The 12,537-nt window shown below is 40.0% G+C and overlaps 1 protein-coding gene across 1 annotated transcript in view; it reads left to right on the top strand.

The window, feature by feature from the left end:
• Positions 1 to 12,537, top strand: part of RAB5B (RAB5B, member RAS oncogene family) — a 31,860-nt gene that overhangs the window by 13,413 nt on the left and 5,910 nt on the right. Inside the window, exons 2-5 of the mRNA XM_087710273.1 lie at positions 2,011 to 2,313; positions 3,644 to 3,795; positions 5,585 to 5,707; positions 10,060 to 10,153. Coding sequence (XP_087566399.1) covers positions 2,151 to 2,313; positions 3,644 to 3,795; positions 5,585 to 5,707; positions 10,060 to 10,153 — 532 coding nt within the window. The 5' untranslated portion in view covers positions 2,011 to 2,150. The remainder of the gene's footprint in view (positions 1 to 2,010; positions 2,314 to 3,643; positions 3,796 to 5,584; positions 5,708 to 10,059; positions 10,154 to 12,537) is intronic.

Raw genomic sequence — 12,537 nt, 5'->3', positions numbered from 1 at the left:
AGGTCATGTGATCATATTTTGCAACCTTCTGACAAGCAAAATCAATGTGGAGGCCAGATTCACTTAACAACTTGGTTACTAATTTAACAACTGCAGTGGTTCACTTAACAACTGTGGCAAGAAAGTTCGTAAAATGGGGCAAAACTCACTTAACAAATATCTCACTTAGCAACTGGAATTCTGGGCTCCATTGTGGTTATAGGTCAAGGACTATAGGTCAAGGACTATTCTTGTGTATACTTGTATATACAAGAACTTTAAGCCATTGTTCAACAGGCCTTAATGGTGTGGTCTGAATAGTATGCTGAGTTACAGTGGGTGAGTTTGTACAGCATCCTGTGCACGCATTTCTCAAAATGGATCTGGATCCAGCATTGTTTTGCAAAGCCATAAGCATACTTTTTTTCTATCTCCTTGCTTCCATTTTGACAATAGAAAAAGAATTACAGACAAATAGCTTGAAACTTGATTGAAAAAAGATTGCAAAAGATCAAAAAAGTTAAAGAAAGCATAAAAGTAATTGATTAGTTTTCTTCTTACTAAACGTTTCTTTCACAAAATTATTTCTCTCAGTGATTAGTTTCCTAAACTTGTCATATTAAGAATTGCCTGGCCTTTGTAATTTTCAGTTTTTTCCTCAAGTGGACCCTAAAGAGCAGAACGCAGCAGAGAAGTTCTGTTCTAGCTATATCTTGCATCATATGTAAATCATACAATAGGGTTCCCTTCAATGTAGACATATTAAGATGCTAGCTCACTTCCTGCGGGTCAGAAGTTCATTCCCGGATTTTTTCCCTAAGAGTTCATTACGATTTGGTTTCTTTTTCTTGTTTGTGAATCCAGAACAATAATAGAATTTAAAATAGAAAGAATTGAGCAGGTAGCAGGTTCAGTTAGTTTAATATGTGTTATTTATGCCAAAGATAACAGTTCTGCGAAAAATGTATGTCTTAGTTGTGTCAGATGGATGCAGTGGGGAACAACATGGAGCTTCTGGGTGGATTTTGAGGACTTTACAGTTGTGATCTATTTTATTCTCAAATAATTTTCAAAAATGCTGTAATAATGGGTTATCTAGGAATTTGCAAAACTCAGCTTCTGTATATGTCATTAATTTCATTCCAATGCAAATATTAATCTTTAAATCAGGTTGGGTATGAAGAAAAATTCGCCTGGGAAAAAAATGATGAAAACTGATCTTTCTACATTAATGAAGTTTGCAGGGACAGTTTGCCTATAAATCTTGGGCAGATTTCTAATGACACTGAGGTGTTAAGTGCAATTCTAAAGTAATATTTGCCCGAGTTCAATGATGTAGCAGCCCTTTGGGTCTTTCTCTGGTCATCACATGATGTGACAGACATTCCATGCCAAGAGCTGCTTGCTACACCTTAAGGAATGCAGGCAAGAAAAAGATCTGCATGAGTTGCTGACTCATTGATCACAGAGATTCAACACACACATGGTGGTGCTTTTCTTTCTAGTTTTTACTCCGGAAGGCTGATATTTTTAAAGGTTTGGTTTCTACTGGGATCCGTTTGAAAAATAATTTGTTTCTTAAAGATTGGGCACCGGGACTTCAGAGTTTTGATTCCTTTGTGCAGTGCTTAGGTAAAATACAAGGGAAAGCAAGAATCTAATCTACTTTTTTGTTGCGTTTATTTTAATTGACTTGGGTTGTCTGGTCCACTTATGGGCTAAACCCTGTTACACATAAAGCAAGGGGAAAAGAATATTATGTCTGTGCTTGCAAATCCTTTTATTTTATTTATTTATTTTGGAAAATTTACAGAGTGCCCATTTGGTCACAGTGACTTTAGGTGGCTTACAGTTGCCTTTTTCATTTCTTACATGGAAAAACTAACCTCGTTATCCCAATGTGACTTGAGTTAATTTTGTTACTCAGTTCTCCCAAGTAATTCCCTTAATATATTTGCACTAGAGCCAAATCCAAACCTTTCTGGTCCACTTCACAGATTAAAACATTAACTAAGCTATTTCTTATTTCAGAAGTCAGCTACTTGGTACTGGAAGAAATTGTCATCCTGTTTGAAGCAGGTGGGGCAAGAAATTCCTACGTGTCAAACTCTGGTCAGTAGTGGTAGTTCTTTGCATTGGCTGGAGCACCCGTTGCTCTTGGAGTCTAGGCCATGACCAGCAGAGGAGCTGCCAGGCCGAATGGGCAATCGCAAGCCAGCAAGATCTGCCAGTTCAAGCTAGTACTGTTGGGTGAATCAGCAGTAGGCAAGTCCAGCCTGGTGCTGCGTTTTGTCAAGGGACAGTTCCACGAATACCAGGAGAGCACCATTGGAGGTAAGGAGGCTTCTGCATGCAATCTTTCTTCTTTCCTGAAGTAACATCTATAACTTAAATGTTAGATCACACCCGGGCATTTTATGACGTGGGCCACACCTGGTCCATGAGGATTAAAGTTGAGTCTGTGGCAGTGGGGGGATGGGGCATCAGTGTGGCGATGGGGGGACGACGAGTGGCAACACCCTCCAGAACAGTTTTTCAGTTTCCCATGTGGCCCCTTGGAAAATTAATTGCTCGCCCCTGCTTTAAATACTTCCTAAATGCTAGCCTTGCTATATTAGGACACCAAGATTTATTTGTATGCTTCTTAATTCATCCAAAGTACTCTGTTCCTCATCTTCAAGAATTCCAGTGGGATATTGATGAGATAGAATCTAATACAGTAATTATTTCATTTTTTTCATTTTAATAAATTTACAGACATTTCTAAAATTCTGTTTTTACTTTGTCATTATCTGGTACTGAATAGATGAGAAAAAATGAATTTCAACAACAGTAGGATCAGGTTGCAGCAATACAAAATTAACACAAGTGAAGGGGTCTGAATACTTTCTGAATGCACTGTAAATAAACAAATAACAATAAGCCATTATTTCATTGAATCCAGTTTAATTACACCCATTTTAAAATGTGTGCTAAAGTTTAATTTTGTCTATAAAAAGCTATATATGGAGTGATAAGCTATTCACTGCTTTTTAAAATTATATTTTAAAATAATGAACTTGTAAAAATAACTCAGTAACTTTCCCATAATTGCTTTGATAAGGGTGCTTATCAAAGCAATTAAAAACTTTTTTATAGGTATATCCTTACGATCACTGAGTTATCAAAAGCCTTCATAAGCATTATTTATGTATGAACATTACATTTTTGCAAATTAAAACCTAAGGTTTCCTTTAAAAATACCATTTAAATATGAAGATGTTTTTGTTGATAATTAGGATAGGAAAAGATCTAAAATTCACTACCAATTAGAGACATGTAAGAAGAAAGTTTGTTTTTCTTCATATTGTTATTCTGAGAATTTTCAGGCATGCGTTTCTTTATCTTACTTCCAAATAATTTAATCCTACAAAGCTGTGTCATATGATTTCTACCTGTCTAGCTGGCTCTTGCAAACTTTGCTTGCAGAATAAAAGTCCAACACACCTTTCAGTTTTGTTTGTGTGTAGCCCTGTACCAGTTACCCCTTACATAATTAGATAGGCATTCAAAAATGACCTCCAACAATTTGATGACCAAACAGCTTAGTAACCTTGTATTTAAATATAAAGGATTGTACGTGTTATGTTCTCATCTCAGTAACTGACTTTCTGTTGTTTTACAGCGGCTTTCCTCACACAGTCTGTCTGTCTAGATGATACAACGGTAAAGTTTGAAATCTGGGATACAGCTGGTCAGGAAAGATACCACAGTTTGGCTCCAATGTATTACCGAGGGGCTCAGGCTGCCATTGTGGTATATGACATAACCAACCAAGTAAGTTTTTACTGTTTGCTAATGTGCAGATATAGTGGGAGGGGGTATTGTTTATAGGAAGGGTCTGCTAAATTTGAAATGAATCCACTTTTAGTTACTATGTTAGGAAAAAAATCCAACAAAACATGGTTTAATCACTTATTTGCTTACAGCAGCAAGAATTAATTTTGTTCAATGTTCAAAGAAGGATACAATTCTGCCAGTACATGATAAAACTTGGAGAATATGCAACAAGGGCAAAACTAATAATACATGTACATAATACAAGTTTAAATGTAAGCAAGAATAGTACCCCTATATACACATATCATTGCAAATATAATCACCTATAGTTTGGTTTCTAAGGAGGCTGTAATTTTTACAAACATTGCAAATTAATGTGATATTTCAGGGTTTTTTAAAAAATAAATTTACAGTCATTTCTAAAATCCTGTTTTCACTTTGTCATTGTGGGGTACTGAGTGTAGATTAATGAGGAGAAAAATGAATTTCAACAACTGTAGAATCAGGCTGCAGCATAACAAATTGACAAAAGTGAAGGGGATCTGAATACTTTTAGAATGTACTATATGTTTCAGTGTTTTTTTCCATCTTTTCCAATGCTACATTTAACTTTGAAAAAAAATTATACTTGTAATATTAATTTCCTAAATTATAATCAATATTGAAAAAATACATACATTTTCTTTTCTATTTACTTCCAATGTTATGTGATATCTACATAACAGAATATCAAGAATTTCATTATATTATCTAATATCATTTCATTGAAATAATATAATGCAGGTAATCCTTGATTTATGACCACAATTGAGATTGGAATTTTCATTATGTTAGTGTACTTGTAAAGCGAGCCATTATGTGATCCGATCTGATTTGATAATCATTTTTACTACAGTTGTTTAGTGAATCAGCAACGTCATTAAGCAAAACACACAGTCATTAAGCAAATCCAGTTTACCCAGTTGATGTTACTTGCCAGAAACTGGCTGGAAAGGTTGTGAATTGTGACCACAGCATGATGCAAGATTGCAGAATGCTGCAATCAGTTGTAAATGTGAGCCGATTGCCAAGTACCTGAATTGCGATCATATGACTATGGTGGTAATGGCAATAGTTAGAAGTGTGAGAAGAGGACGTAAATCACTTTTTCAGAGCTTGTCGTAATGTTCAACCATTGTTAAATGAATAGTTGGAAGTGAAGGATTACCTACATATCAAGATTTATAATAATTCAATAAAAAAAGGGGGGGGGAGTTTGCCACTTGATCTGAGCTGTGGTAGTCCTTGACTTACAACTGGTTTCTTAGCAACCTTTTGAGGTTAACAATTCTCCCAAAAGCTACTTACAACATGGTTCTCAAATTTTGAGGGCGTAGTCATGAGACTCCATTTTGGACATGGTGAACAATGAGTTCATTTAACCCTCACCACAAAAAAATGTAAAATAGGGTCAGTCGCATGATGATATGCTTTACAATTATCATAACTTAACCTACAATGGGCAGGCTCCATTATGGTAATAAATCGAGGACTCCCTCAACTCAGATTAATAATAGGAGAAGAATATTGCCTTTATGATGTCGTCTTTTCATGGCTTCCTAATGGTATTTGGCCCCTAAGGGAAATGAAATGCTGAAGTAGTTACACCTACCTTTAAATCCAGAAGGTCTCCTTTTATACAAAAAATAGTCAGTTTGAGTAACTTCTGAAATATTGGTAGTATTTTAGAAGTACATTTTTCTTTTCTCTGTATTTTTGACATTCTGTTCTCTGTCTTTTCTGAAAGGAAACATTTGCACGAGCAAAAACATGGGTGAAAGAACTCCAACGGCAAGCTAGCCCAAATATTGTTATAGCCTTAGCAGGAAATAAGGCTGATCTTGCCAACAAGCGCATGGTAGACTATGAAGTAAGTGATATCTTTTGATTAACATTAACTTTGAACAGAAGTTAGTTAGTTCATGGTAAGGTAGTGGCGTCTATAATTCTGTAAGGCTAAACCACATGTCCAGGTAAATGATGTTAGCTCTGCCTTTCTTTGGATGAAAGAAAATTGAGATAGCCTAGAGTCGTGATGGCGAACCTATGGCACGTGTGCCAGAGGTGGCATGCAGAGCCATTTCTTAGGGCATACGAGGCATTGGCCTTACAGCGCCAGCGTGCATGCGCGTGCTGGCCAGCTGATATTAGCTTTCTGTTTCACTCTGTGGAGGTGAAAAATAACCCAACGCACAAACTGGAAGTTTGGGAAGTTTCCTGTACTACTATTACTGAGGCTGCCGGACTGCCCGCATTTCTCCTTCCTCCACACGGGCAGTCTGGCAGCCTCAGTAGTAATACAGGTAGCAGCAGCAGCAATTTCTTTGGCAAGAAACACACAGACAAACAAACAAACACACACACACAGCCATCAGCCACCGTGCATTAAAGAGGCTGGTGGCACCGGGGGAGTTGTCCAGCTGGGCATGCAAAACAAGATGCCCTGTGTAATTGCCCCCTCTCCGGCTGCCGCCCCGTATCTCTTGGGAGCAAAAACTCAAGGAGCGGGTGTAAATAGGCCGAAAGCTGCCCAGGTGTACTTATTTGAATGGAAGGGAGCAGAGGGATTTCAGAAAGCTGGGGCATCGGGATGCTGCCCCTGCATTGAGGAGCTTAACTTGATCTCACCTCCCTGACGCGATGGCAAGCAGTGGATCTCTCCCCCACCCCCCAGCATGAAGTTCTTCTGAGATAATGTGGAGTAAGTCCGAGCTAAGGATGAGACAGTCACAAGTGGCCACAGCAAACCCGTGGCTGTGTTGAGAACCATATGATTCTTGTTCCAAAGAACTTGCTTTCCAGGCAGCAGGATTGGCTCTAGTGATCTGAGCCAAATTCCATATTTCTTGCTTGCATTTACTTTTGATTTCATTTATCTCCAAATGCATACATACATACACCCCCCCATCTCCCTTCTCTCTTTCTCTCTTTCTCTTCCCTGAAGCCTCCGGAGGGCCTCTGGGGGGGTGGGGGAGGCTATTTTTGCCCTCCCAAGGCTCCTAGTAAGCCTCTGGAGCCTGGGGAGGGCGAAAAATGTGTCCATCCGCAAAAATGGGAGGGTGGGTCACGCGCGCATGCATGTGTGGGGGTCATGTGCATATCATTATGGGTGTGGTACGCCAGTGCATGACCCCCCCCCCCCCGTGCTTCCCCCGCTTTTGGCACGGTTTGCCATCGCTGGCCTAGAGCTTTCCTCTAGGATGTCCAGTTGGAATTCCATGACTTAATCTCTATTTTGTATGGTATTTGCCCATTTGTTAGCTTTTGGACAAGAATAAGACTGACCACTATTGGGCTAAGCTAATACTGAATCAGAATTTGGAACCATCTGGTTTAGTATTTTCGACTCTGTCTTTCTGATTCCTGGGGCAAATATCTTTTAGCTTTGTCCTTTTAATGAGAGAGAACTAGGATTAACCTTTAGAGTTTCTGCTTTGAAGGATTCCCCCTCCCTCCCCCCCCCCATTTTTTTTTGCAAATGTTCTGTTTTATTTTATACTTAATACTTTACATACCTCTAATATAAAGCAGATTTGCCACATTTTGTGATAAGGCTTTTACCTTGAGCTACCTTTGTTGCTGTACTTTACACATAAGAGGGAATTACTACTTGGGAGATATCCTTACACTAATCATTTGGTCCAAAGGAACAACATAATGTCAGTTCTGAATAGTCACAGTATATAAATATTGTAGTTGGGAATGTGAGGAAGATTAAAATTTAAGAAAGGGAGGTTTGCAAATGATAAAGCAACAAGAAAAAGGCTCAGATCTACAGAATAAAGAATCCCTCAATCATTTTTGGAAAAAAATAACTTCAAAATGATGACAACAAAGATGGTTTATGTACTTGAAATTGTGATGCAAAGTAAGTGTTGGAATGCAATTACTTGGATGTTCACTATTAAAATTAGCATTTTTTTTATCACAGTTATGACCAGCAATTCACAGCAATGTACTACTTGTTGTCATAACATAGTATCATACAATCTCACTAGGAAGTGATAATAATAAATACTGCTCAAAAAAATAAAGGGAACACTTCAACAACACAATGTAACTCCAAGTCAATCACACTTCTGTGAAATCAAACTGTGCACTTAGGTAGCAACACTGATTGACAATCAATTTCACATGCTGTTGTGCAAATGGAATAGACAACAGGTGGAAAGCATAGGCAGTTAGCAAGACATCCCCAATAAAGGAGTGGATCTGCAGGTGGTGACCACAGACCACTTCTCAGTTCCTATGCTTTCTGGCTGATGGTTTGGTCACTTTTGAATGCTGGCAGTGCTTTCACTCTAGTGGTAGCATGAGACGGAGTGTACAACCCACCACAGTGGCTCAGGTGGTGCAGCTCATCCAGGATGGCACATCAATGCGAGCTGTGGCAAGAAGGTTTGCTGTGTCTGTCAGCGTCGTGTCCAGAGCATGGAGGCGCTACCAGGAGACAGGCCAGTACATCAGGAGACGAGGAGGCCGTAGGAGGGCAACAACCCAGCATCAGGACCTTTGTGCAAGGAGGGACAGGAGGAGCACTGCCAGAGCCCTGCAAAATGACCTCCAGTGGGCCACAAATGTGCATGTGGCTGTTCAAACGGTCAGAAACAAACTCCATGAGGGTGGTATGAGGGCCCGACATCCACAGGTGGGGGTTGTGCTTACAGCCCAACACCGTGCAGGATGTTTGGCATTTGCCAGAGAACACCAAGATTGGCAAATTCGCCACTGGCACCCTGTGCTCTTCACAGATGAAAGCAGGTTCACACTGAGCACATGCGACAGACCTGACAGAGTCTGGAGACACCGTGGAGAATGTTCTGCTGCCTGCAACATCCTCCAGCTTGACCCGTTTGGCAGTGGGTCAGTAATGGTGTGGGGTGGCATTTCTTTAGGGGGCCGCACAGCCATGTGCTCGCCAGAGGTAGCCTGACTGCCATTAGGTACCGAGATGAGCTGCTCAGACCCCTTGTGAGACCATATGTTGCTGCGGTTGGCCCTGGGTTACTCCTAATGCAAGACAATGCTAGACCTCATGTGGCTGGAGTGTGTCAGCAGTTCCTGCAAGACAAAGGCATTGATGCTATGGACTGGCCCGCCCGTTCCCCAGGCCTGAATCCAATTGAGCACATCTGGGACATCATGTCTCGCTCCACCCACCAACGCCACATTGCACAGACTGTCCAGGAGTTGGGGGATGCTTTAGTCCAGGTGTGGGAGGAGATCCCTCAGGAGACCATTTGCCACCTCATCAGCAGCATGCCCAGGCATTATAGGGAGGTCATACAGGCACGTGGAGGCCACACAAAGTACTGAGCCTCATTTTGATTTGTTTTAAGGACATTACATCAAAGTTGGATAAGCCTGTAGTGCTTTTTTCCACTTTAATTTTGAGTCCAACTCCAAATCCAAACCTCTATGGGTTGCTAAATTTGATTTCCATTGATAATTTTTTGTGGTTTTGTTGTCAGCACATTCAACTATGTAATGAACAAAGTATTTCATAAGAATATTTCATTCATTCAGATCTAGGATATCTTATTTTTGTGTTCCCTTTATTTTTTTGAGCAGTGTATAAGAATTCAAAATAACATTTTTCATCAAGGAATTTCTAATTTGCCTCCTGAACCCTTGTGGTGACTACACTCTAACTTTTATAGTCTTCATGCCATTCTCAATACTTTTCATGTCTTATGAAGTAGCTAGAAATAGTTTTTATTAATAATGAAATAAAAACAGGTCCAGATTTCATAGGAACAAAATAGAATCAGCAATAATAATATACAATGTTGCAAGCTGTTTTTAATCACTGTATATAATATCTTTCTTTCTAGGCCCCCCAAATGTACATTTTTCTCTTAATCCTCACAACCTAAGATACAGCATTTTAAATCTAAGATAGACTCTGAAGCTCAGATATCATTTGCAGTTTGTTTCCAAACTACAGTCTTAGAAAGTAATCTTTGTATGATATTCCTTTATATCTGGCATTCTAGATTGAAATAAGTTTCAGGTAAATATTTTTCAGCTTTAGTGGCTCTGTTAGAAAAGAGAACATGCTCTCTCTTTCCATTCCTTAAAAATTCCTCAGATTCGGAGGATTTGTATTTTGTATTCTGTATTTTAAGCAATGATCATTGTTGTCCACTTTGCTTTGTCTAATTTAGAGCATTAAATTTGTCTAAAGGTTAATCTGTATTTTTCTGTCTTATTGTCCTGCAGGAGGCCCAGGCTTATGCAGATGATAACAGTCTATTGTTTATGGAGACATCAGCCAAGACAGCAATGAACGTTAATGATCTCTTTCTGGCAATAGGTAATGTGCAAGACATTCATTACATTACAGATGGTCCTTGACTTAAGACCATTCTCTTAATAACAGTTCAAATTAACGTTGGCCTTGGAAAGGATGCTTTACAGCCTGTAAAGCAATTCTGACTATAGCAAAGGGTTTCACCTGTGCCCATACATGTGATTACAATCACGTGGCACTTGGCAAACCATTCGTATTTACAACTGGTTGCCAAGAGCCCTGTGATCCTGTAATCGCCATACGCAATCTTCCCTGCTGGCTTCCTCAGAAAGTCTTGGACTTCAGAGGAAGAATTTTCAGCCCCTGAGTAGTGAGATGCTCGCATACATCCTGTGCTGGGCCTCCCCTATCCTCCTGAGGCACCCCACACTTCTTACCTTATGCTCTACCTCTCTGTTCTGGTGCTGAAAATCCTTCCTGCCGAAATCCAAGCAGGACTTTCAGTGCCAGAGGAAAGAGACATTTGTGCATGACCTCTGCCAAGTCTCCCAGGGTCTTCCCGCCCCCTCAGAGGCAGCCCACATTCCTTACCTGACTCTCTGTTCACTTAACAATCCACGAGATCACTTAATGACCACAACCAGTAGCGCCAGGATTGCAGTGTCGCAATCTTAGTGAAGCAGTCATGTGACAACTTTATTAACGACTGACAATCCAGTCCCAATTGTGGGCATCAATCGAAAACTGCCTATAGTTACCTTTGGCTTGTTAAGAAGTTAGGATTACACATCAAACTCTTCATCTTGATAGTTATTGCCTCTTGTTTAAAGATGTTTGCAAAGAACTACTAATTAGAGCGCATGTGGGGAAATATTCTCCAGCTAGCCTTTTTTAATAGATGTAAATATTTTCTGAAGGGAATGGGAACCATTTGCAATTATTTCTACAGGCTTTATCTTACACGTCATTTAGCATCCCTCACCCTTTGCCACTCTGGTTGTAAACTTTTAATTTCAGCAATTTCTGCAGGGTCGCAAGCTCTTCACCCTGATTTAGAGCTTACATGTCCTTCCCCCCCTAATGGCTTTCATGTTCTTAGCATGGTCAAGACGGAGAAAATGAAACAGGTACCAGCTATGCTTCCTAACTGCTTCTCAGAATTTGTGCCCTTTGAGGATCTCAGTTGCTTACTGGTGAAATCATCTGTAAATTGTAGTTCTGAGCTTAGTCAGCTAGCAGGGGGCAGCAAAAGACTATTGGTTTCTCTTCAGGATTTGCTCAGTGCTACCAAGTGAATTATAGTTCCTTATTTCAGCCTATTCTGTATAAATTATTAGCATAATGCTTGTTGATGCCAGGAGCTGCACTTAGTTTTTAAGTGGTATATTGAGAGCTACACTCCAGAGGGTGAGATTAAATTACTTAATTTAGTCTTAGATATATTTTTTCCACCCATGTATTTAATAATCTCCGTCCTTCAAATTAAATTACAATTTTGGAACAAGTTTTGGAATTCCATGGACTTTTATACTTGTATACAACCCTGATCATACACTGTGCACCTCTGGTGTAAATAATTATGAGTTTTTTAAAAAATTCTAAAGAAATACCCCCCTCCAGCTAACCAAGTTTGAATATTGGGGTGCAGGGTGTTTTAAACTGTCCCTTTATAAATTCCACTTTGGTAGAAGTATAACACTTCACTGCATTATACTCCTTTGCAATTCTGGTTTTCATGTGATGTTACCTATTTTTAGTATTCAGTATAATATGTATTTGAACGTTTATTTCAAAATTTCTGCAACGGATGAAAATATTGGAGTTACCATTTCTGTGCAAACCTCCTATTTCAGTGCACTTAGGCTCACTGCTGTTATTCCAATAATTGACCATATAAGAGCAGGAACCATTTGGGTAGCCAGTGCTGCAGAAACCGGACATCACTGGTATTGTCTTTATTCATTATTGATGTCAGAAGCTGGCACTAAACTTCAGCAGCATCAACACTGCAGAGAATTCATTGGGAATGTTTTCAAGCCCAGGAACTTTCAGATTTCTTGGCAGCAAGATGGATGGTGTATATAAATAGTGTCCCCAGAACCCTGTGGTTCTGCAAGAACTTGATGGAGCTTCCTGAGAGATGTCCATTCTAGCACAGTTTTCTGTCACTACAATTTTGCCTGTTGATCAGAGACTCGGGGATTTTTTTTAACCTAAAGCTATGATGGCGAACCTCTCTGTGGGCACACGAGCCATCGTCCCAGATCAGCTCCACCACACATGTGCGTGCACCTCCTGCTGGCCAGCTGATTTTTGGGTCTCTGCGGCACATGCACAAGGAGTGGGGCCCATGTGGGAGACACGCATGCATGAGCAGGGGGGTCTCTCATGCATGCTTGTGGGGAAGAGGGAGCACAGTGGGAGCACGCCCCTCCCCCGGCCTGTTT

This window comes from Thamnophis sirtalis, unplaced genomic scaffold (assembly GCF_051295495.1).
Source record: "Thamnophis sirtalis isolate CommonGarterSnake01/CBP01778 unplaced genomic scaffold, rThaSir2_p1.2 scaffold_3, whole genome shotgun sequence".
NCBI classification, from domain to species: Eukaryota; Metazoa; Chordata; class Lepidosauria; order Squamata; family Natricidae; genus Thamnophis; species Thamnophis sirtalis.
Note: the sequence above shows the minus strand (reverse complement) of the source record. Positions and strands in the feature narration are given on the sequence as shown.